A 26,326-nucleotide genomic window follows, 5' to 3' on the forward strand; every position below is an offset into this window, starting at 1 on the left:
ATTTACCATCCGATTACGACTCATTGTTTTAATTTTTACAGCGATGTAAAGAGAAGCAGATTGAGTTAAATTATTAAACACGATTAAGGATGTTTTGTACCTATTTTCAAAATATTGAGAATTTAATGAAAATTGTACAGAATGTCCTTACATATGTTTAGAATCTTCAGTATATAATTATATAAGTTATATAAAAAATTATATTAATTTATATCACATTTTATATAATTATATAAGCTATATAAACAATTATATTAATATAAATAATATTTTATATAGTTATATAAATTATATAAAAAATAATATTATATAAAATATATTATAAATATATTATATTAAAGATGTTTTGTACCTATTTTCAAAATATTGAGAATTTAATGAAAATTGTACAGAATGTCCTTAGATATGTTTAGAATTTTCAGTACAATTTTTTAATCAATTCACTAAAGCGTTCACAAATTATAAGATTTTACAGCGAATTAACATTTATATTTACATTTATAATTATTAGATTTTGCACCGAATTAACATCTGTTCTTATGGGAAACATATAACCACGTCGATTCGAAAATGACAAAAACATATGGAAATAATATTCAGAATTTGTTGAAAATTTGCAAAACTTTAGATACAGAGGAAATATTTGGTCAAATAATATGATACTAAGTACTAACTGGTTAAAAAGATATTAAATATAATTCAATCAAGTTAGCCATGTATCTATCACAAGGCGAAATTCTCTGTCAAAAGTTAATCATTTCGATTAACAAAGTTCGAAATATTTCAGTAAAATCGCAATAAATATTAAAAAATACATCTCTGCACTGTAGCTAAGAATTGTAATATTCCACACAATTTCTTACTCAAAATACATCAAAAGTGGATATATTCGTCAATATTGATTTTCAGTTACTTTTTGTTGGAATTGTATATACAAAACATCTTTAATAATGATTCATAAAAAATGTTTTTCAGAATGTCAGATACAAAAGAATTGTAAAAGAAATAAATAATGGCTAGAATTATACAGAATATTTCTTAATAAGTGCGAAAAATTTTAGGAGATGATTCTTTGTCGAAAATTAAGAGGGTTTTTTATATATACATTCCTCCCTGAGGAGTCACACTTCTCCAAAAATGGGGTAAAATTAGGTTTTTTTTTTTTCAAATTTGAAACAAGTTAAAGAAATGAAATTGGGTGGATATTTTCTACTAATAAAAAGGTTATTTATTAATATTTTTTTCAGATTCCTGTGTTATTATAAGGGGATGAAACTAGCAACCCCTATTCAATTTTTTATTAGACCTTTTTAATGGACCAGAATATGATCACCTAATAATATGTATTAAAAGATTTGATTTCTTTAGAAACTTTTATTTCTTTTATTTTTTTCATAAAATCAGTAATTTTCAAGAAAGAAAATAAAATACGTTATCGGCACGATACTAAGTAGCATAGGTTTCAAATGACGAGAAGTTAAATTTTAAAATAAAAATAAAAATAAAATTAGGGTAAATGTATTGGAAAAATTGAAACAAAAATAAAATTATAATAAAAACCTAAAAAACCTAATAATAAAACCTAATAAACCTTATAATAAAAACCTAAAAACCCTAATCTAAAAAATAAAAATCTAATGTTTATCCCCAGTTTTGGAGGAGTGTAACTCCACAGGGAAAAATATAGGGGTATACGTTTATATGAAAAACCCCCTTTAATTTTCGACAAAGAATCATCTTCTAAAATTGTTCGCACTTACTAAGAAACACCCTATATTTTCTCGATCAAACGAAAGGTAAATTCCCAACAGAAGCGAGAAGAGCTGCTTACCTAGGCGTTCTTTGTTTGGATTGTGGTTGCGGCTTGTAGCCATTGGGAACCGGGCTGGGAAGTAAACGACCACCGCGGCCCATGGCAACAGCCTGCTCGAAGCTCAACGGATGATGGCTCGGCTGTATGCTGGAGGGCGGCATGTGCGATGGCGGATGCGGATGCTGCAGCACATGGCCTGGCACAGGTCCCACCGGTACGTGGGCAGGTCCTCCCGGCGCCATCGGGCCGTGCAAACCGTGGGTCGGCGAGGCGTTCAGCTTGGGGAAGTTGATGTTGGCCGGTTTCAGCTGCAGGGTCGACGGTTTGTTCGGCGTCGGCGGTAACCGACGACCCTGGCCTCTCCTCGCGACCAGTACCGGGTAGCTGTGTTGATGCGGATGATGGCGATGATGATGGTGATGCGAACGACCACCCGGGCTCGGGCTCCTCGAACGTTGCTCCAGACTGGTCGTGCCGTAATGACCGCCGCGCTCGATCCGGTGAACCGGGCTCGGCGATCTTGCCGGGCTCGTCGAGGCGCTCCACGGACCTGATGAACACGTCCGTTAAAGACTTCCGATCTGCGCTCCACGCGTACCGGGGGCACGATTATTGCGGGGGGATTTTCTCGGTGATAGTTGCTCGACAAGTAAATCAAAAGCGTGTGACAAGGCCCGACAGAGCCATTGGGATTTGTGAACAGCTTTCAGTGCTATCGATTGCTTATCAATTATTCAATTCATCAAATTGTAAATGAAAAGTCAAAGAATCATCGGAAAGGATTCAGGACTGACAGACTATCAATATGATTCTATCGACATCAATTTTAGAATTGATTTTTATAGAGTTAATTATTTAGAAACCAAAAAATGACTAACTATATTAAAATAGTGACGAAAGGTCAATTTAACAATATATTTCTCGATTCCTACATTTTTGAAAAAATTAATTATTACTCGTGATTTAATTTCTGGATTTTAATAATACCCCAAATAGAGGAGATATGTGCTAATTATTTTCAAATTACAAAATCCGTTAGAAAAAAAGAGATAGAGAGAGGATTAACATGCTTGTAGTGTTTCGTGTTTGTGAGACAACTCGAATCAATAGTGCATACTCGTGTCAGTGCTCTAATAATTGTTGTATTTAAAGGAGGGGTGTTAATAAGGTTGTTTTTGGCCCATGTTAGAATCACTTCAAACTGTGGCATTTTCTTCCTGCCAATGTCTCACAACTTTCTAGAACTGTTTGCTGTCCGGGCTGAGAACGGGCAACTTGAAATGGGGTTTTTCACATAGTAGTAGTGCCGGTCTCATTTCAGCATATCATTGTTGAGCTCAAAAACTACTAGAGTATGTGCTGCTTTAAATATGAAAAGGAGCTCATCTGACCTGGTATTTTGAACAGATTACCATATTACTGAACAATCATGAAATAGTATCCCTTGCGATGAATCGGACAATACTGCTATAAGCCCAAACTTTTAAGGGATTAGATCATTTTACGAATGCAATGTATATTCGAAATCATATTGTGAAAAAATATTTGAGATTGGCACTACCACCATGTGAAAAACCCCATTGATTTTTGAGATTTCAAGTTGCACGTTCTCAGCCTCTAATTGCTCGGACAGCAAACGGTTCTAGGAGGTTGTAAGATACATCGGCAGGAAGAAAATGCCACAGTTTGGAGCGATTCTGATGTGGGCCAAAAACGGCTTTATTGGCATCCCTCCAGAAAAGGCATCTAACGTGGCATGCGCATTCTACGATACTAAATCGCTACGAGTGCATCAATAGTGTCACAATAGTCTCAATAAGTATTGTCCAAAATTCTCTAACACACTTTCTCCCTTTATACACATGATTACTTTCTATACATAAATTAAACTATATTCAAAGATTACATTCTACATCATATAATTATTTAGAAAGAATTTTAATTAATTGACCGTGCTTGAATAAAAGAATTCAAACTAAGTTGCATGTGCATGTTGCATCTTTCAAACTATTGGACAACGTCTAGAAAACCGTCAACCGTCTAGAAAATAAGAATTGTATTCGAGAATTACACTTGAAAACTAAACACTATGAGAATATGTTAACAAAATGCAACAGCTATATATCTAATATAATTTGTTACAATCGTTAAGGTTTTTAATAAATAAATCGATAAATAAAATTGACTGACAATCGATCAGCATCCCTAGTATAAGAAGCATCGCGTAGCAAACAAGAAGAAAAACACTTTTGACGTGAATATGTGAAACATTGATAGTGCTATTGGTGTTGTACACACCGGTTGTCTGAAAACGTCTACTGTGTTGATTTGTGTTTGTTTATTGCACGCGCGTGTACGTGTATGTGTATGTGTGTGTGTGTGTGTATGCGTATATTTGTGTGTATCATCGCAAACAGGAACGAAGAAACGGTGAAAGCCAAACGATCGTATTGATTATATGTAGTAACATTATAACTGCACCGTGGACATGGGAATGAAGAAGAGGAGAGTTGCGAAAGAAATTACCATCGTCGTAATATTCGCAGTGGTCGTAATAGTCTGTGTAGGCGCATAACAGAACAAAACGAAGAAAAGTATTACATCGAGTATCACACAGAGCTTTCCTGCCTCTTACGAGTAAAACCACTTATAGCAACATTCATGTTCTTATAAACCGTGACCACGAACTCTCTTTCGTTGCTTCCATTGATTGTCAACAATTGTACAGTTTAAAACTTATAATTTATATATATATATATATATATATATATATATATACACATATATACCCAGCAAATACCAAATAACAGTTTTATAACCGTTAATTGTAATTTCTCACTCAACAATATAACTGTTATATAACTGTAACATGTTATATAACAGTTACACAACATTATAACATGTTATATAACAGTTACACGATATTATAACATGTTATATAATAGTTACATAACATTATAACATGGTATATAACAGTTACATAACATGTTGCAGTTATGTTGTTGAGTGGGAAATTACAACTAACAATTATATAAATGTTATTTGGTGTGTTTCCTGGATATATATATCATATTTCACAATTTTCACAGTAGTGTAGTAAGATATTTTATATACATATACCATGTTTTTATGATTAAATTCTGAAAAAAAAGACTAAATATCACCAAGCCGGTTGGAGATAATTATAATCAATAATAATTATAATGGAGAAATATAACACATCAAGTATGAAGGTATATCGGTGATATATGGTGATAGAGCAGGTATAAAGATGCTGTGTTTGTAGAATAAAAATCCAGGCCGATAAAAGACAACGAGAGAAAGAGAGAGAGAGAGAGAGAGAGAGAGAGAGAAAGATAGAGAGAGAGAGAAAGAGAAAGAGAGAGAGAGAAAGAAGAAGAGAAGAAATAGAAAGAAACCGGTTGGAGATGATCGACACGAAATAGAGTTCGCGGTCCTGGTTTCGTGAAAAAGACTTATCGTTGCACCGTCGTGGTCTTTCGCTGGTCGGAATTATCGCCGGTACGTCGTACCTCGTATCCTATGCCGATGATTATATTGTGACGCGTGGGGATGATGAGTGTGCCTTTGTATCTCGACGACGTTGCTAACGGTGTCGCTAAACCCTGGTCCTTCGTGGTAATGACCGTGATGGTCGTATCGGCCCTGTCGCCTCGGCGATGGCGACCTAGGCATTATTGGCGAGTGTCTTCTGCAAAGTAACAGTTGAATGAATCATATCTGCCAATTGATTCGAGACAGCGTAATTTTTCGAAACTGTCGTATTGCTTATTCCCAATGTTTGCTGGTATCTAGATAAAATTATCTAGATAATCATCTGGATAAAGAAATGGATCATCTTTATTTTTAACTAGATGAAGAAATACAAAGTATCTTTATCTTTATCTTAGATAAAAAATATGTCATCTTATCTAAAAATTGTCTAAGATGACGTTTTCATTATGCAAAAAAGTTTTCCAAAAATCTAAAGCAAGCTTCTAAAAATCTATCTAAAATATCTAAAATATATTTTTTATATTCTTATTATTAATATATTATAAATATATTATTATTATATTATTAATATATTATAAATATATTATAAATATAAATTAATAAATAAATATTTATCATATCATTTATATACCTTTTTGCTATTATTTAAATATTCTTTAGGAAAAGAGAAGGAATATGTGTTTATGATTTTAATATCCCGTTTATAATCTGCGTCACATTTTTAACAAATATTTATAGTCTTTTAAAATAAACAAAAATATCTAAATAATTATCTAGATTATCGCAATAATTATCTCATCTTTCATCTAGATTAAGTAAAAGCAAAATCATCTTTATCTCATCCAAGATAAATTTATGAATTTTATCTTTATCTTTATCTAGATAATTTTGAAATTATCTACAGCAAACACTGCTTATTCCAGATCTAATACCTTATACTTGGCGATCGCGAACGTCTAGGGGGAGGCGCTGAAGGATGATGCGGACGAAGGATTCTGTCGCCAGGATGCGTGAGACTCTCGAGGCTACCGGCACGTGAGTCGGACGGTACGACGTCCTGCAGCTCCTAAACGAGAACAGACTTGCGACTTAGTAGGTTGCTCGTATGGTTTAGAGCCGGGTTGGGAATCGAAGGGGTAGTCGGGGTGTTGCCGGTTCTTTGTCTCTAGCAATATCGCGCTGCCGATTCGCCCGCGCTCCGAACAAGAAGCTATCATATAACTCGAGACGCCTTTCGTTTTCGGAATTTCAAAGCAAACGCACGTTCGAATCTAGCTCCCTCTTTCGAAATATCAGTCTTCATTATACTTCGAAATTTTATAATTATTTGATAAAATATACAGTGCCTACCAAAAGTTCCGGGACGATCGAATATTTCATAAACTATGCACTTTAGAAAGAAATGTTTCAGACAAAAATTGTATGGCTTGAAGGGGACATAAGATGGTGTCATTGGTTTGACCTTGAAAAGTCGTTTGAAGGTCACCTTCAATTCTTTAAACGGAACCACCCATTTTTTATTTAATATTCTGGTAGCTTACGTCAAGAGCTTTCCAAAACACTACAATTAAGTTAGTTTTCATTAAGTACTTTCCGAGTTACGAGGCTTGAAATAATTTCTTAATATTACATAAACCGTAAAATATCTTGTAAAATATTCATTTTTCGATTACCTTAATACTTTTATGTACAAAATAATGAGATGAATCAATTAGTGTAAAGAAAACGCTTAGTTGTTTAAAAAAAAATATGTAATTGTTAATTGCAAATTACATATTTTTTCTTAAAAACAACTATGTTTTTTCTTTACACCAATTGATTCCTCTTATTATTTTGTACATAAAAGTATTAAGGTAAGATAACCGAAAAATGAATATTTTACTAGATATTTTATGATTTATGTAAAATTAAGAAATTATTTCAATCCTCATAACTCGAAAAATACCTAATGAAGAAATACTTTATTATAGTGTTTTGGAAAGCCCTCGAGATAAGCTACACAAATATGCAATAAAAAATAGGTAGTTCCATTTAAAAAATTGAAGGTGACCTTGGTCTGATCTTCAAACGACTTTTCAAGATCAAACCAATGACACTATCTTATGGCCTCCTTCAAGCCATATAACTTTTGTCTGAAACATTTCTTTCTAAAGTGCATAGTTTATGAAATATTCGACCCGGAACTTTTGGTAGGCACTGTATATTAGAGCAGTTAATTAATATTTATATAGACAACTTTATGCCACCTATTAATTTGCACAATAGCGTATCTGTAGCTGTATCGGAATTGCATGGATTAATTTTGAGAGAAAAACAAATGAGAAGAAACAATAGGCTTGATTTGACGTGCGATCTGCTTCAGCGTACGTTTTTGTCACTAACAAATATAGACTTAGCTTTGCAGGAGAAATTGATAAGGCGGAAAAAAGAGTAGTTTACACACACAGAGATACATGTACAAGTATACGTGTGTGTTAAACGGCATGCAGTTAGAAAAATTTCGTTCATGCACATGCTTGTCGTTGTAAAAATTCCCGATCGCTCGATTGAAGAGAGGAAGATATCCACTACCTTTGAGACAGGAGACTCGCTTCACGGATGTATCTTACTTACCGGGACGTGGATACGAAAGAATCAAGAGATAAACACACATGATAGACGAGGAGAACGAGGCAATCGCGTGAGATTGTATTGACTGCTTCGTTGCTCCAACGATAATCCTAAAGCCGAAAGCAGCAAGGGACAAGGGGGTGGAAACTGTTCTATGCATCGGCACGAGCAGTCACTAAAAAGAGCGTTCGGATGGCACGTGGCTATTATTTTTTTCTATGTGATGTTTTGCGCTAGAGTGTGTGTTTCTAGGTATTATTTACAGGAACACTAACACACTCAACAGGATCAAGACTGATTCGACAATTTTTTTCTCAGTTTCATGGCAAAAGAGTAGTCTGTCTGATGATCTCATTTCATTGAATCGATCTTGAACGTCAAGGATCACAACATCACGCGCAATACTTTTCGATCCGCGAATACTATCGAATAACTATTTTTTTAGGATCGGAAAAATCACAAATTGGACCAGTGGAGAATTGTCGATTGACTCATCTAAGACGGTTCGTCCTAATCTAATCTGAACGCAGATATTTGCATTTGTCTAGCGGAAATTTAAAAAGTTTCTCTGAAATCTAATTTTGTTCTAATATTCATTTTATCTAAAAGCATTTTACTCTCATCTAGATCTTATTAAGAATTTTCTCTGGAAGGAAATTACATCCTCTAAAAAAGTACTTTAGGTGACACAATTAATACTAAAACATTCTAATTTGGATCAATCTAACAATAAATTCGCGAAAGGAGAGAGATATTATCCTAATCTAGAATAGAATTGTCTTTAGGTACAATAGAACATCTACGTTATTTATTTGCAGGATGTTTCTAAATTTCGATAAAATTTTATCCACGATTTTTTTTTAATTTACAATATTTAAAACATTTAAACTCTGTTTATGTTATTTTTTATTACATATAATAAAATATCGATATTTTATCATATATAGTAAAAAAATAACATGATAAAATATCGATAAAATATATTGATAAGATATATTCGGAAATTTTTAAAAATGGAAATATATTGATAATTATATAAACTTAATTTATCAAGTACAGATTTATAATCTTATATTTTCTAAACTGAGTAAAAATTGGCACATTATTACAATTTTCTAATGAAAAAATAAAAAAAAGCTATTTGTGAAATCTTGAAATAAATATTTCAAGAGGAATAATATCGAAAGAACTTTTTTAAATCTTAGAAACATCTTGCAATTGTTATGAAACATAGCTTAAACATATACACAATTACAACATATTATCAATTTTATCGCGACTCGTATTTTTCCGGCTCTCTATCGCGATTAACTTCCGGTGGGGTCAAAAGGTAGGAAGGACACTTTCAAAAATCGTGGGAAATCGAATTCTCTTTCGAGTTTGGATCGAGCCGACACCTTGTGGTAACGGATCGAGGAGCGAGGTACGTAGGTGTTCTGGTGTTGGTAGTACGAGGGTGGTCGGTGGTCATGATGATCATGATGGTGATGGTGGTGGTGGTAGTATTGGTGGTGGTCATAGTATTGATCATTGTCGGTATCGTAGTATTGATCGTGATGGTGATGGTAGTAGTTGTTTTGATCATCCCGCTGGGAGGACACCTCGGCCAGCAATGGCTCTAGCTCGGGGGCGCGATCCTCGCCATTAACTACGAGTACAACCCCAGACCCACCCCCTCCCTGGCTACTCTCTCCGCTGCTGCCTAGTATATCGTATTGGCGAGACATCTTCCAGTTCACCTTTTTGTTTCTGCAATCAAAACGATCGCCATTCTCGGCATTAACAATTAAAAAACATATGTACATATTTAACAGGGTTGGCAAAAAACTTGTCTTGCTTTTATTTTAAACAAAAAACATTGTTTTTTTGTTTAGAACAATGTTTTTTGTTTTATTTGTGTTTTTAAGTAAAGTAAAAAAAAAAGGTTTTAAACAAAAAAGCATGTTTTAAACAAGCAAAAAGTACTTAATAGCTTTGATCTGTGTAAATATTTAAATTTTTTGCTAGCGTTAAACTGTAAATAACGTTGCCAAAATTGACAACGCTATTAAAAATATAAATAAAAATGATAAGATGAGTATTATTTTAGAAAAATATTTATTTTTGGAGTTATTTATTTTTGGAGAAAAAAGTTCTAGTTAATAATATTTAATATATAATACTTTGGTTCCTGTCTTATTCTTATTAAGTAACCTCATGTTTAACTCTCAATATAAATTATAAATAAAAGAAAAATAAAAAAACCTCAATTCTTTTTTTTAAAAGAAGAACTTTTTTTTAGAACTACTGACCTGCTATGAGTTATATACTATTAATTTAAAATGCTAAAATGTAAAATTTAAAGTCAGTCAATATCTTTTAAGTAATCTTTATTGTATTGATTGTTATTTAATATCCAAAAATAAATATTCTGCTAAAATAACACCCATCTTATCATTTTTATTTTATTATTTATATTTTTATATCTATATGTTACATAAATATAAATAAAAAACTGAAAACACTAAAACAAAAACTTTTTTGCAATATACACATCTATTAGTTTTTGTTTGTTTTTTATTTTTTTTACAATTTTTTTTCCAAATAATCATATATTTTATTTGCGATATTTTAAACGATTTTAAACAGTAGTTTAAAACAGTTTAAAACAAAAATGTTTAAAACAGTGTCCACTGTTTTAAATAAGTTTTAATCAAACAGTTTTAAACACATTGTTTAAATCATGCCAGCCCTGATATATTAAATATAATAATATATACAGGGTGTCCCAGATCAGCCGTACACCCCTTTTAAAATATGAAAATAAATTGCTTTTATCAAAAATCGCGAACAATTTTAAGTAAATCGGGTACGCTCTATCAAATGGTGATATTTTCAACTTTTGATTTCGATCGGAAATATGTCATCCGAATCGGAAGTTGAATTTTTTTAGGCGAACATGGTACTTTTTATTACAGATTCGAATTGTACGTGAAAAAATAAGAAACTTTTGTATCAAACTTTTTTCTAAAAGTGCCTCTGTCAATCTTAACATTTGAAGTTCATTATTTCATCACAGTTACTTTCAAGGTCAATTTTAAAAGCCATCACAGTTACTTTCAAGGTAAATTTTAAAAGCCATTTATTTTCATTTAAAAACAGGTGGTTTGGAACACCCTGTATGTGCATTATACAGAGTGTTGCTAAACCTATGTCAAAGATTTTAAGAGCGTATTCTAGGAATTAAAATAAAAAAAAGTTCTTATAAACATGGGTTCAAAAATGCTTTTCCTCCGAGTTAGTCCCCTAAAGTTGGTGGGAAAAAAAATCACAAAATATATCGAAAAAATGAAGGTCATAATTAATTATTACGCTGTGCAAAATTTCAACATTCTGTGAAAAAGTCTCCGAGAGTTACAATACATTTTGTGATTTTTTCCATCAACTTTAAAGGGCTATAACTCGGAGGAAAAGCATTTTTGGACCCATATTTATCAGAACTTTTTTTCTTATTTCGACTCCTAGAATACGCCCTTAAAATCTCTGACATAGATTTAGAAAACGCCCTATAATACAATATACAGGGTGTCACTTAATTGGTGCCTACTATTTATATAACGATATTCCTCATGGAAAACTGAGTCGAAAAGTCCTGATCCATTTTTTTCTTATTGGCGCAACTTTACTCAATAATTACTGCTTTATTAAGCATTATAGAAAAAAATGGTTCAGGACTTTTCGACTCAGTTTTCCGAGGAATATCGCTATATATAGTGGGTGCCAATTAAGTGACACCCTGTATAAAATCGTTAATATTGTCATCCAAATTTGCGTCAATTAATCAAGATTGAAAATAATTCCAAATACAATAATAAATTTTTCCCTTTAAGTTTATATAATTTTTTTCTATATAAAATATTACGAGTTTTTATTTTCTTTCATGATATTTTTAGCAAATAAAAAGTTTAATAAATAAACAAATTATTTTATTCAAAGACTTAATATGTACACACCTGATGCTACGCTGACGTCTGTGCGCGGCGGCTGCGAGGACGCCAAGAGCCCCTTCCTCCTCGTCTCTGTGCTCTTTATGTCGGTCGTGCTTCACATCCGTGGTCGGTCGCACCACCGGTTCGAGACTGTTTGCCCTACTTCCGGCTCCGTGATTATTTCCGATGTGATTTACAGCCGAAATGTCCAGCAGGCAGTTGAAGAAGGCCGATTGCTAAATTGCGAAACGTGCGAAAGCACACCGGCTATCAGAGCTGACTGACAGGGATCTCGTTTTTCGATCGACAATTTCTTTTTTTTTCTTTTTTTTGCGCTTTTTATCTTCTGATTTTTTTTTGTTTCCTCCGCATATAAATAAATTAGATATGTACAGGCACATACAGGCTTTTTCTTTAGCGTTACCTCTCGTCGGTGGGCTCTCGAAAAATTGTGGTAGAATGCGAGACGCTTAATAAAGATCGGATGCATTCAGAGTCAAGAATTAATAGTGTAAAAACGGTGAGAAAGAATTTTCAGAGTAAAAGAGGCGGCCATGCTAGAAAAAAAGGCATGTCGTGATAGTGCGTTTACTTGTGTCGGTTTTATCGACGAACTCTTTTTTTTTTTCTTCATCTCGGACTACTGAGTACGCTCGAGAACGTATGTGTGATACAAAAATTGCAAAATAGTAGCGTAATTGCAGCGGGGCGATCTTTCGTAAAAAACGTATTGCATCGCAAAGCCTGTATATGTTGATCAAAATTATGTATTATATATACAAAAAAAATGTTATTCCTTGTTTTCTCCCTCGAGTACGAAAATGTTACAAGTGAACACAAATGTGTTAATAAATAGACGCGATTAATCATTTGAGAAATTGTAACAATACTGCAAAAATGCAATTATCAGTAAGCATGCATAAAACGGGTGAAGTCTCGATGTTCTACCAGAGCTTTCCCTCTCTTTGTTGGAATTAATAATATTTAAAATATATAAAATTTTTCGTATCATATGTATCATCGGTGCCGTCAACTATTGCTAACAATTTAATATGTATAAACGCAAGGTAGAACACGAACAGTTCACTCCACAAAGACCATACAAATATGCCAAATAATCGTGGGCAAAATCGAAATTCTGCTGCTTAGTATGCAAGAAACGGGTTTGAATAAAAGGTATATTCCAGGGTTAAGGAATCTGGAACATGCCGCTCTATGAGATATCCCAAAATCATTGGTACATAATATCTAACTGAAACGTTAAGATTGTTTTTTTTCCATTCTTTTCGAATATTTTATAAAAATTTGAAAATTCTTTTATCGATAAAAATAAAGTATCGCTATTAAAATAACCGTCATTTTTTGGGATATCTTTTTATACGTCGGTGAATTATTAAGTGCTTACTAAATCTGTAAAATGGGATCTATCGATGGACACTTAAAATGCAACAGATGTGAATAAATCTTTTTTCAATTATCGATTTACAAATTGCTTGCCGCAAGACAAAGTTATTAATATCATTACTCCTTATCTTTTTCGCAAACATCTTGAAAACTTCAATTCGAAATAGCTTATTTATACCGAATTAAAAAAAAATTATCAAGTCATAAAAAAATCTTTGATTATATTATATTATAAATTGTTCAGATTAATTTATTTTGTATATCAAAATGTGTCGACAAGTTAAGATGTGCGTACACACGTTGTAGAGAGTGTCAAATAATGTAACGTGTAATTGAAAGAGCAGAAAATTGTTCTAGTTAAAAGCGGAAAATCTTTTTCTAGTAGAAAGCGATCGGATAAATTGGGCAAGACTACAAGTCTACTGTTGTAATCTGCTTAAAAAAAAAGTGCCTATAATCTTCTCTACACTATTGCGATATAAAACTCGTAAGAAATAAGAAGAAAAAAGATCAGCATTAGCTAGCAGGATCGTCATTATCACTGTATTAATTTTGCGTCAGATAAAAGAAAATGATTTCTTAAAATTATCTAATATCTCTCTAAGAAAGCAACGAATCGCAATTTAAGTTTCAGATTATTTTTTTGTTATGCCTAATTTTACTTGCATAGATATTAGATGATCTTCAAATCTATTTTCTTATTAAGAATCAAGCGAAGTAATCGATATTTCCGTGCACAATGCAACGGTTTTTCCTAATAATAATAAAAAAAATAGTAATATTCTTCAAATAGTTTCAATAAAAATTCATTTCAATTATTTAATAATTTTGCAAAATGTAGCTGATAAATTTTTATTACTAGAAAATTTCGTTGCATTATCTTTTATTCATCCGAGGAAACCACTTGAGCTTAGAATAAGAAGGCGCGAAGTTGAATCATTTTTGGAGTAATGCAACTCCAACTTTTGCTACTTTGAAAGGCTCGCATCGAATTAAATAAAGGAGAAAAAAGTTTATCAGGTGCTCGCGAGCAAAATGACAATTCGGCAGAATAAAAAGTAACGTTCTACGATCTAAGATCGGTTCGCTATATAATATGTTTAATTAATCGAGAAAAGGCTTGTTTGGCAAGAAAGGAGTGTATATATTTAAAAGAGAGAAAGAGAGAGAGAGAGAGAGAGGCGATTATCGTAAAGACTGAGGCAAAAGGCGAACTATTTATACGCTCGAAATCAATCGACTCATTTTTTTTACTACTTTTCGCTCTAAATAGGCGCGAGAAACGGAGCTCTAGGAGGTGATTTACTTACACACAGCTATATTGCCGGTAGGACAAAGAGCCGATATGTCTACACGTGCGTACACGTGCCTACGTAGCCACGTGTTACTCACGTGTCGGCAACAACACGACGACTAAAACAACTCTGACAATGTCTTATAATCATATATATCACACTGATTGTGAGATGAGGGGGGAGGGAGGGGGGACTTTGCATGGGGGACGCCGAAAATCAGACAGAGAAGAGATCAGTTGTCTTTTCTCTTCGTGATATATAGATCACAAGTGAGAGCTATTCTTCGATGTTACCCTAAACTAGCTTGATAAGAGAAACGTGCGATTAGAGAAAAGAAAATCCTCTCGGCAGGAAGGTGGCTAAATGTCTAGACACTAATTCGTATGTATAAGCCTGATTAAAGATCTATCATGTATCATATTATGTTTCTAACATAATAAGTGCCTAAGTAAGATAAAGTGTATTGCCATGTTATTTCATCGTACGCGGAACAACCATTGTTTTTTTTTTTTAATTAAATACATTTTCCTCCTATTTCTCAAAGTCTGATTACGCAATATTTTCTTTCTTTACTAATTTTAAATATTTCACAATTTCACAATTATATTATATAAATTATATTATATAAATATATATATAATATTATATAATAATATTATATAAATATAATATAATTATATTATATTAATATAATATATATTATATAACACAATTTTACATTCAAATTTTGCGAAACATATTTATGTTAAAGTTGGAAGAAGAAATTACGTAGAATAAAATTTATATAATTTTACATTTATATATACGCAATATTAAATTTATTAAATTTATTAAATTTTTTTTATGATAGATGCTATTTTTATAATGGCTGTTCCGCTACGCCTATGAGTGTGTGTAGTGTGGTCATTTTAGTGATAAATAAAAGGCTACTTTACACAAACGAAAGATAGATTAAAATCATACGTGTGGACACGAGTAAGAAGAAAGATTGTGTGCCGAATGTTAATTGTAGAAAAAAACACACCAGAGGCATAATCTTGCCGTATGTATAAAATAAAAAGATTCAATTACGTATTATATAAGGTGTTTTTTTTTTACGCATGAAGATTTCTATCTCTCTAATATGTTATAAAATATTAAAATATATTTTAAAAAATATTAAAATATATTAAAAATATTAAAATATATTTAAAATATGTTATAAAAACAGAAAATAATATTACATTATAAAATAATTAAAAAAATAGTTTTAACTGTTCGTATAATGTGTTGCCAAGAGAAATTAAATTAATTTTTTATTACAATATTTTCTTAACATTTTTGAAATCGTGTTATTATCATGGGACACCTTATATCCGATACAATTTTTCTGCAAGCATAGTGTGCCTCTGGATAACATGAATCAAGAATAAAGTAGGAAAATTTTGAAAATGGTGAAAAGTGTTATTTTACAAAAAAAATAAAGCGTCCGCTGCAAAAGATTCGCTATCTCTCTCTTACGTAATGTTATTTATTTGTTTTTGAAAATATTAAAAGTAGAAATTGATAAAAGGAGCGATGATACTTTTGCAGTACGCATTTAACACAAAACGGACAGGTGTGATTAGAATTCGAACGGAAACATACAGCCCAAAACAAACGAAACAGTGTATGTTAAGAGAAGATAATAAGTAAGAGAAAAAGTAAGTACTACCGCCTGGGCTGCAGGACTTTGCCCAGCATTATCGTTATCGATAAGATCGTTATCGTTCTGGAAAATAAAGAGAAAGATACAAGAAGATGATTGAAAGTTACGTGAATATCCTTCGAATCAGATACTTTTGACAAAATAGTTTGATGGGTAAATTAAGTATCGGTAATTACTCAAGATTTCTTAAAAAACAAATCTTGAAAAAAAATTCGTGATTATTTTTTGTTCTAGTATCCAATAAATAAAAAAAGTGGTAAGATTGTGTCTTGTTATCTAGTAATCTAAACTGAAATCCATTCAGAAATTTCAGAACTATCTATGATAGACAAATGTTGCTATCCAATCAGTCCATTAACTGCTGTTAAAAAGTGAAATGTTTGATAAAGGTATATTTGACTTTCGATTTAATAACGATAATGATTCATATTGTTTGTAAATTAACGACAATTAATAGACTGACGTAATGATATCTATATTAAAATTACTTGCACAAATTTTAAATTATAATGTTTAAATAAAATTACATATCTATCTATTTCCATACACATTGACATATTTAATTTAAATAAACAGACAGACTGCATTTTTTTATGTTACCAACTAAAGAGTTTTACTTATTATCCCGTTAAATTAAATAAAAGTACAAGTGGAAAAAAACATATTTATTTATGTATTTAAATTTATCCCTTTAAGAACTTAATTAATTTCTTATTTTTCATTAAACATTGAAGTTATGTTTCATGTACGTGGTTTAACAAATTCTAACAAATCTGTAAATGAACTTAAATGTTTCTATTTATCAGAAATGTGTCTATAATATTCGAGAAAAAATTTCGTGACAATATTAAACTTCTCGTTTTTTTGAAAATTATATAAAATTTCGGAAAATTCTCTATTCGAGGTTTTACTCGCGCGTAGAGTGTCCTATCATGAAGAAACCATGACAAATACATTCATTTCAACTCCACTCTCGATCGAAATCTTCAATTCCGACCTTCTAATTTGTTTTTTACAGCAAAAATAAAAGAAAAGATCTTTTGACAAATATGTATTATTAATATATATAATTTTTATCTTGAATTTATTTTCAATTAATTTGTATAATAACGAAAAGCCAAGCGAGACTGCGATTCAAACAAGAGAATCGTAATTGAAGGATCTCAAAGAGACTTAAGAAGATATCTTTGAGGAGTTTGTAATTTTTCGTATGAAAAATATTTTGCTCGACTCACCTGTTCGGAAGGCTTTGACTTCGATCTCCAACTTTCGATTATCAGAAGACAGACGTATATCTTACCCACCGTGAGCTTGTCTCTGCCCAATTCTGAAAAAAAGGATCGCGCGATTACTAATATGTTCCAAAAGAGAAGAAGAGTAAATCTTACCTTCGTTCCTAGGTATCAAAAGGTCCAACATTTTTTTCGCTTGCAGAGGCCAGATACATCTGATTGTGTCCCGCAGTTCTTCATTAGCTTGATTCATTTCGTCGGCTAGAACGCAAAGATGCAAACAGCACAGTCGGAATTATTCATTCAACGCATAAATTAATTGTCGAGAGAGCAATAACATTAAAATTATAATAAGATTAGGAAAACAATATTTAAGAAAATGTTTAACAAGGGTTATTATTTTGTGACGTTTCTAAGAAGATATCAAGATATTCTATGATGTGACTTCTCTGAAAGAATAAACTCTTTCTTTAAGAATATAAGATTAATATTTTTTTTAAATTTTTGGTTATTTTATATACAGGGTGTCCCAGACTTAACGAATCAGCCGTTAATGGTGGATTCCTGAGATCATTTGGAAATGAAAATCTTAATACCAAAATGTTGAGGAAGATGTAGTTTCGGCGCTACAAAAGATTAAATGTTACCAATCGGCGCGTTACGTTCTATGCTCAGGGACATAGCGTCATATCAAGAGACCCGCGTACAACGCGATAAGTTTGAACATTTATATAAACTCTTCCTCAACAATTTGAATTAGAATTTTCATCTTCAGGAATCTGCTATTAACGACTGATTCGTTAAGTCTGGGACATCCTGTATAAAAAAAATAGAGAGATCACACACACAACGTTTATAATCTAGGATTTTATAGTGATTTCGTTGCATTTACTTGTTTAGAACCTGGTGAACTCACCGCATCGCATCTTTATACTGAGGTTTTCGCGTATCAAGGCGAACAGCGTGGAGGTGAAGTTTACTTTGCCGTCACCGTCCACCGGCATATTCATCCTGATGAGTTTCTTGTACGCGAGTCGATTCGGGCACTTGTTGCCAAACCCCAACGGCGGATCCATGTTCTTCAGCATATCGTACATTTCCGTATAATGGATCTTGCCGGTGGCGTTCGGATCGTACTCGGCCCATATTCGCACGAATTCGTCGAGATGATGAGCGCCCAGGATCGACGAGTCGCGCGTGAGGTAATCAAAGTTGTCCATGATGACGGCGACGAAGAGATTTAGCATGAGAAACGAGCAGAAGAAGATGAATGACACGAAGTAAGCGTAGGCGATGTTGGAGCCGCAACCGCCCGGTTCATTCTTCTCGGCCTTCGCATCGCAAGGACGGCCCTTTACGCAGTCCAGCATGATGTTCGGCCAGGCCTCACCCGTAGCACACCTGAGAAGATTGCTTCTTGAGCACAACGTTCATTAACAACGATTGGAACGATTGGAGAGGTTGCTTCGGCGATCTAGTGCATTGCTTGCGTTAAAGCAGCGCTTATTATCGCATGCAAACCTTTCAGAATTTTAAGTTGGATGAAGTTTTACACTCAATATATGATGCGAGTGTTTGACGTAAAATTGCGGCGAAATATTATGACGAATTATTGTACAGTAGGCGCCAATAATGCCTTAACATATGAAATTGATCGCATTCGGGATTAATAATGACTAGATATTATTAAGGATGGTTTGTATGTACAATCCCAGCAAAAAGTAACTGAAAATCAATACTGACGAATATATCCACTACAGTGCAGAGATGTATTTTTTAATATTTATTACGTTTTTACTGAAATATTCCGAATTTTGTGTCTTTGAATCGACGTGGTTATACGTTTCCCATAAGAACACATGTTAATTCAGCAAATTAAAATCCTCATAACTTGTGAACGCTTTAACAAATCGATTTAAAAATTATACTGAAGATTCTAAACATATGTAAAGACATTCTGTACAATTTTCATTAAATTCTCAATATTTTGAAAATAGGTACAAAATATCCTGAATCAAAATGATTAATTTTTGGCAGAGAATTTCGCCCTGTGATAGATACATGGCTAACTTCATTGAATTATATTTAATATCTTTTTAACCAGTTAGTACTTGTATAATATTATTTGATCACATATTTCGTCTCTATGTAAATTTTTGCAAATTTTCAACAAATTCTGAATATTATTTCCATGTGTTTTTGTCATTTGAATCGACGTGGTTATATGTTTCCCATAAAAACACACGTTAATTCGATGCAGATTAAAATCCTTATATCTTGTGAACGCTTTAATGAATCGATTTAAAAATTGTACTGAAGATTCTAAATAAATGTAAAGACATTCTACAATTTTCATTAAATTCTCAATATTTTAAAAATAGATACAAAATATCCTTAATCGAAATGATTAACTTTTGGCAAAGAATTTTGCCTTGTGACAGATACATGGCTAACTTCATTAAATTATATTTAATATCTTATTAACCAGTTAGTACTTGTATAATATTATTTGACCAAATATTTCCTCTGTATCTAAACTTTTGCAAATTTTCAACAAATTCTGAATATTATTTCCATGTGTTTTTGTCATTTGAATCGGCGTGGTTATACATTTCTCATAAGAACACATGTTAATTCTCGGTGCAAATTAAAATCCTTATAACTTGTGAACGCTTTAGCGAATGGATTTAAAAATGATACTGAAGATTCTAAACATATGTAAGAACATTCTGTACAATTTTCATTAAATTCTCAATATTTTGAAAATAGGTACAAAACATCCTTAAGTTATTATTAGTCTCGAATGCCAATTTCATATGTTAAGACATTTTGGCATTATTGGCGTCTACTGTATCTAAGATTAATCGCGAGCACAAATCCATTTTTAAAATTTTATTAAATAATTCTGTTTCGTCAATTCAGAGCAAAAACTTAATATCAGTTTCTTAGATCATAAAAAAATCGCTTTTTGGGAAAATTTTTATATGATTTCAATCCGAATGCAATTTGCTGCATCGGTTTGTCTTTCCTAAGATTGAAAAGTAAATTTTCAATCGCGAATGGATTTGTCTCATGGACGTTTACCTTCAAGTAGCATGAAGAAACATACATTTATATTTTTAGTGCAGCATCTTTTTGCAATGGCAAAGAAAATTAGCTTGCAAAAATTCATGCAATACTCTGGCAAATTATAACATTGCATCTTTTGCAGCGTACGTTGAATGCGCAATTGCTTTAATCTCCTCAGTCTTCAAGTACACACAGGTTAAATATGGAGATTTATTTATTTATTTATTTACGTATAAGATTATTCAAAAATAAGAATTTTATTAATTATTCCATTTCATGTTGAATTTGTGTTAAAATTGCTGTCGTTAATGCTACTTTAATTTGATTATTTTCGCGTATTTTATTTCAAGTCTGAGGGGAGTAAAAAATTAGGTCTATTTCTCTGGCAAGCGCGGCATGCACGAGATCTGGTGCTTTATGCAACATCACAAAGATGATCTAGAAACTGCGAACTTAAGATGGAAAAATCAACTTCTACATGAGGCTGTGTATTATTCTGTTTGCTCTGAATATACTGTGTCGTTTAGCCTGATTCTGCTTTTGTGCTCAATTTAATGCTAAAAAACGTTATAATAATACGTGATTGGATCGAAGCGAAAAGGCCTGCTGTGAACATACATCCGGAAATAATACGAATTAAGCGATTGGAAGATTTCACGACGTCGTGATAATTGACGTTCAGCGTGACAACGTAAGTCATTTCCAAAAAAAAATGTATTTAATATTTAATATTTAAGGGGTGCTGTTTTACCGATAAAATGTTATATTTCATTTTTGTCCGAAATCTTTTTATTAGTTGCACAAAATAATAAATGCCTCCACAATTAAAGTACATACAGAAACAAAACGGGAATCTCTTGATTTTATATTAAAAATAAAAAAAAAGATTGAAAAATCGTAAAAAGGTCATAATATACAATATTTGCTTAATATAAAAGTTTTGCAGTTTGTATGCACAAAATAAGATAGGTTTCCGCTAGAAATTGTATGAAGGAATATAAATTAATTTTTAAAAATGAGTTTAGAAGCCTAATGAAAAATATTTCGGTTTATTTTTTATTAGGCTTCTAAATTCATTTCTAAAATCCTTCCTTCATACAATCTCTAGCGGGAATCTATCTTATTTTGCACATACAAAGCAAATATTGTTACGAGATTAGACGTTATTAGATTTGATCCCAGAAGCCGATAAAAAACTAATTTTTCAATTTTTTCTTAATTTTTAACATTAAACTAGGAGGTTCCCGCAAAAATGAAATATGACATTTTATCGGTAAAACAGAACTCCGACATCTCCTTTATATAAATTATATTATACTTAAGTTAAATCTCTATTCTATTGAAATATTGAAATTATGATATAATTAAATTATTTTCTTATAAACATCATACGTTAAAAATTAATCTTCAACATTTTTTTTCTGCGATTGGGATAAACAAATGAATGCAACAAAGACTATTATAAATATTTACAAAATTTATAAAACCATAAATGCCACTTGTGACACAAATAGCTCGATTAATATTAGATTCTTGTCACGTGAACGTCTTCAAAGATCAGTCTACTCTTTCATCGCCGTTCGAAAAAAACTTAGATAGTTTTCCGCGTTATACTTTTGCAAATCGTAACAGAAAAACGTGATAAATAGCTTGCCGCAGGTGATGAGCGTGAAAGCTCGCTCAGTCGTCTCGCAAATCGCGCGCATAATCGCGTGGCCAAGTTGGATGGTTAAACAGTTAATTAGGTGCTTCTGGTGCGACTTTACTTACCGAAAAAGCAGCATCAGACCTTGTATGAAGCTTTGGAAATTGTTGTGCTTGGTAATAGCAGTATCAGCATCCAGCGCGATGTTACCGAATACCTGAGACCCACAGAAAAAGGGCAGCCAAAAAGGCGCGACCGGCATTACAAATTTGTGTCACCAAATGTGCTTCTTTTTAAATAATAAAAAATCGAATAAGGATAGATAATTGAAATGTTCTCTGTTTCTCTTCTCGCTGGATGACCACTATTTCGATCTTTGTATCGCCTCGATCACGGTTTTGTGTATGTAATGAGTATTATATAGTAATTCAATATTGTACTTTCTAACTACAACCTCTCACATACTTTTTCTTTCAACAAGTAGACGATGTGCTCGGGAGAATTGAGATATGAACCATTTATCCCTGTCTTGAATAATTAAATTACACAGGCCTGCAAAAAAGGGGATCAAAATTTCTTTTTAAGATGCAATAGTGATTTTTGACGTAATTTTGTGCGCTGAATCCGAATCTGGCCGCCGAATTTGCGTAGCACGTCAGGTTTTTGAGTTATTTGTAGTTGAATAGCCCAAAAATCGATATTTTGGCCAATTTCATGAATTTATTGTGAGTAAACCAAATTTTTTAAAATATTTCTGTCAATGGCATCGTATAGTGCCCACTTTCATCTTTCGAATCCACTTTCGATTACCGCCGCACGATTTTTTTTCGCTCAGATATACAAGTTATAAGACTGGTCATGTATAAGGATTTAATAAGCCATTCTAAATCAACCGTGCCATCTCTCTATCTCACTACGAATTAAAATTAGGGTAAAAATATACATTTTTAAATACCTTCTGTCACCTTTTGAAATTAAAAATGGCGCATCCAATACGACGAATAGAAAAAAAAATCACAATAAAAAGAAAAATAAAATTTAGAAAAATTTATCAAAATGTGTAACAACTGTATTAGACATTTCTTTACAATATTTTTTTGACCAACCAAACCTGACATGTGTCAGTCTTTTCAAATTTCAAGATCATGGATCTAACATACTGATGTCTATGTAAATTTTCTTTAACGTAAATTTTCTTACAACGTCATACTTATATATCTCAGGGAAAAAAAATCGTGCAGCGGTAATCGAAAGTGGATTTGAAAGGCGAAAGTGAGTATTATACGATGCCATTTGCAGAAATATTTCAAAAAATTTCGTTTCCTCGCAATAAATTCATGAAATTGGCCAAAATAGTGATTTTTGAGCCATTCAATTACAAATTACTCAAAAACGTGACGTGCTACGCAAATTCGGCGGCCAGATTCGAATTCAGCTCACAAAATTACATCGGAAATCACTATTGCATCTTAAAAAGAAAAACCTCGCAGACCTGTGTTATTGATGTCCATAAAACTAATCGAAAGCTTAATTTGCGTTTAACATTTTTTTCATTTTGACGATTTGGTAATTCGATTAATCAAATAATCAATCATTTAGAGCCAAACAATTCAATAGTGATGAATCATCGACAATTTAATAGTGGAATATAACTAATCATATTTTTGATGAGAGACTTATTCTCTCAAGCACCGTCTTAATCATAATTCCAAAACTCTAACGCAGGCATCACTATGTGGAACTTGTCTATGGGATTGTTGACTAACTGGGGTGAATCACACAACAGATTAACACGTCGAGCAGCTTACTCTCGTTACAGCTCATGCCAACAAAGCAATATACGCTACCGATAATTTACGACGACAATACTTTCATATATTCCGTTCAACTTGTCGCTCTACATTCGACGACGTCTCCCACATCTGCGTCGCGCAAGATCTTTAACGGTGCTTCGCTCGCACCGTGAATGTCGAAAAAAAGCCAGCGATCGGTACACGTCGCGTTACAAGTCAGCCCACTTTTCCGCAACAAAATTCTAAGTTACTGTCGTAAACGAGACGAAAACATCGTGTAACATCGAAGGCACATTTAATGAAATTTGTCCTCTGTAAATCTCTCATGCTAGTTTTCCGTGACGTCATGGGGATCCTTCTGCGATACATGCGCGAAGCATCGTGAAAGATCGCGACGACGGATCAGGTGTGCTCCAAAAGTGTCTCTTCTTCGCGTACGAAGATAAATTTTCAGCGAGAGAAATTTCTCCTTATTTAAAATTATGATAGGAGGAAAGTGCGTAAAAGCGACACGTTTTAGTTCGCGTTATAAGATCCGTTTCTTCGTACGAAAAGGAAAACGACAGTCGGATCAGCCGCTGATCGGCCGGAGGTCACTCGTCGCCGTCGAAACGGCAGTCAATCTAGCTGCTCGACTCACCGAAAAAGCAACATAAGACCGGCGAAGAAGGACTGAAAGTTGTTGTGATCATCGATCGCTGTTTCCGGATCGTTCGATATATTGCCAAAGACCTGACAACGGACAATTTTAGGTTGTCAGCTGTCTGTCGCTTAAAATTCCTAGTCTGCAAGGATGCGCGTGCCAGAAACTATCTCCATGTTATTTCGACACTGCGTTTCTCTCTCTCGATTAGAAGTTGAGATTATTATATATAAATGACCTTAGCGTCTTCAAAATAATAATAATGAATATTCGGAGAACGATATGGCTACAATTACGTTGCGGCAATCATTTCTTATTTCTCATGGAGAGACCCCGAGGATCATTGATCAACGTATAGGAGTTTTTTCTCTAATTATTAATTACAAATTATTCCATATAAAATTATTCAAATATAAGAATTTGAAAGTCTCTTCTGTAAAAAAATCAAGTAATTCCGTAGCGCGTTATTTCCTCCTTTCATGTAGATCGCAAAGTTATATCAGGTTTATTCGTATCTCCGCTAAAATACACTACGATTATTACTTTAATTAATTTTCCGAACAATTAGATTACTCTTCAGTCCTGCACTCTTCTGTGCGTCATCCCTTAAAAACTTGTTTAATGAGCGAATTTATAGAAACGTTTTTAGGAATTCAAGCAAAGGGGATTCATACCTGCATACCAATGATGGCGTAGATGAAGAACAGCATTGCTATGAGGAGACAAACGTAAGGCAGAGCCTGGAAGAAAACGACTTTTTATTATTGCATCGTTATAAAAATTGATGAAAAATATGATTATCAAAATTTATAATAAAAGAAATTAAGAATGTTTTGTATGTACAATTTCAACAAAAAGTAGCTGAAAATCAATATTGACGAATATATCCACTTTTGGTGTATTTTGAGTAAGAAATTGTATGGAACATTACAATTTGATCTAGCTACAGCGCAGAGATTTATTTTTAATATTTATTGCGTTTTTACTGAAATATTCCGAATTTTGTTAATCGAAATGATTAACTTTTGGCAGAGAATTTCGCCTTGTGACAGATACATGGCTAACTTCATTCAATTATATTTAATATCTTTTTAACAGTACTTGTATAATATTATTTGACCAAATATTTCCTCTGTACTGTAACTAAACTTTTGTAAATTTTAAACAAATTTTGAATATTATTTCCATGTGTTTTTGTCATTTAAATCAACGTGATTATACGTTTTCCATAAAAACGCACGTTAATTCGGTGCAGATTAAAATCCTTATATCTTGTGAACGCTTTAGTGAATCGATTTAAAAATTGTACTGAAGATTCTAAATAAATGTAAGGACATTCTACAATTTTCATTAAATTCTCAATATTTTGAAAATAGATACAAAATATCCTTAATCGAAATGATTAACTTTTGGCAAAGAATTTCGTCTTGTGACAGATGCATGGCTAACTTGATTGAATTATATTTAATATCTTTTTAACCAGTTAGTACTTGTATAATATTATTTGATTCAATATTTCCTCTGTATCTAAACTTTTGCAAATTTTCAACAAATTCTGAATATTATTTCCATGTGTTTTTGTCATTTGAATCGACGTGGTTATACGTTTAGAACACATGTTAATTCAAATCAAAATCCAAATTGCAAATTA

General features: G+C 32.5%; 1 protein-coding gene across 15 annotated transcripts in view; it reads right to left on the bottom strand.

Annotated features, from left to right (window-relative positions):
- The window catches only part of LOC105258693 (voltage-dependent calcium channel type A subunit alpha-1), a 200,741-nt gene that overhangs the window by 3,483 nt on the left and 170,932 nt on the right, over positions 1–26,326 (bottom strand). For 8 of the 15 annotated variants that reach the window (XM_025414293.1, XM_025414296.1, XM_011270118.3 and 5 more), the window contains 12 exons: positions 25,350–25,415; positions 22,365–22,456; positions 18,442–18,926; positions 17,682–17,786; positions 17,529–17,620; positions 16,300–16,356; positions 11,932–12,143; positions 9,337–9,688; positions 6,262–6,395; positions 5,347–5,525; positions 4,340–4,372; positions 1,832–2,363 (listed from right to left, as the gene is read on the bottom strand). In XM_025414293.1, the coding sequence (XP_025270078.1) occupies positions 1,832–2,363; positions 4,340–4,372; positions 5,347–5,525; positions 6,262–6,395; positions 9,337–9,688; positions 11,932–12,143; positions 16,300–16,356; positions 17,529–17,620; positions 17,682–17,786; positions 18,442–18,926; positions 22,365–22,456; positions 25,350–25,415 (2,339 nt within the window). Of the gene's footprint in view, positions 1–1,831; positions 2,364–4,339; positions 4,373–5,301; positions 5,526–6,261; positions 6,396–9,336; positions 9,689–11,931; positions 12,144–16,299; positions 16,357–17,528; positions 17,621–17,681; positions 17,787–18,441; positions 18,927–22,364; positions 22,457–24,672; positions 24,765–25,349; positions 25,416–26,326 lie in introns of those variants that run through there. The other 7 variants (XM_011270124.3, XM_020029819.2, XM_011270121.3 and 4 more) reach the window with 7 other exon arrangements.

Source organism: Camponotus floridanus, unplaced genomic scaffold (genome assembly GCF_003227725.1).
Source record: "Camponotus floridanus strain SB8 unplaced genomic scaffold, Cflo_v7.5 scaffold8, whole genome shotgun sequence".
Classification (NCBI taxonomy): Eukaryota; Metazoa; Arthropoda; class Insecta; order Hymenoptera; family Formicidae; genus Camponotus; species Camponotus floridanus.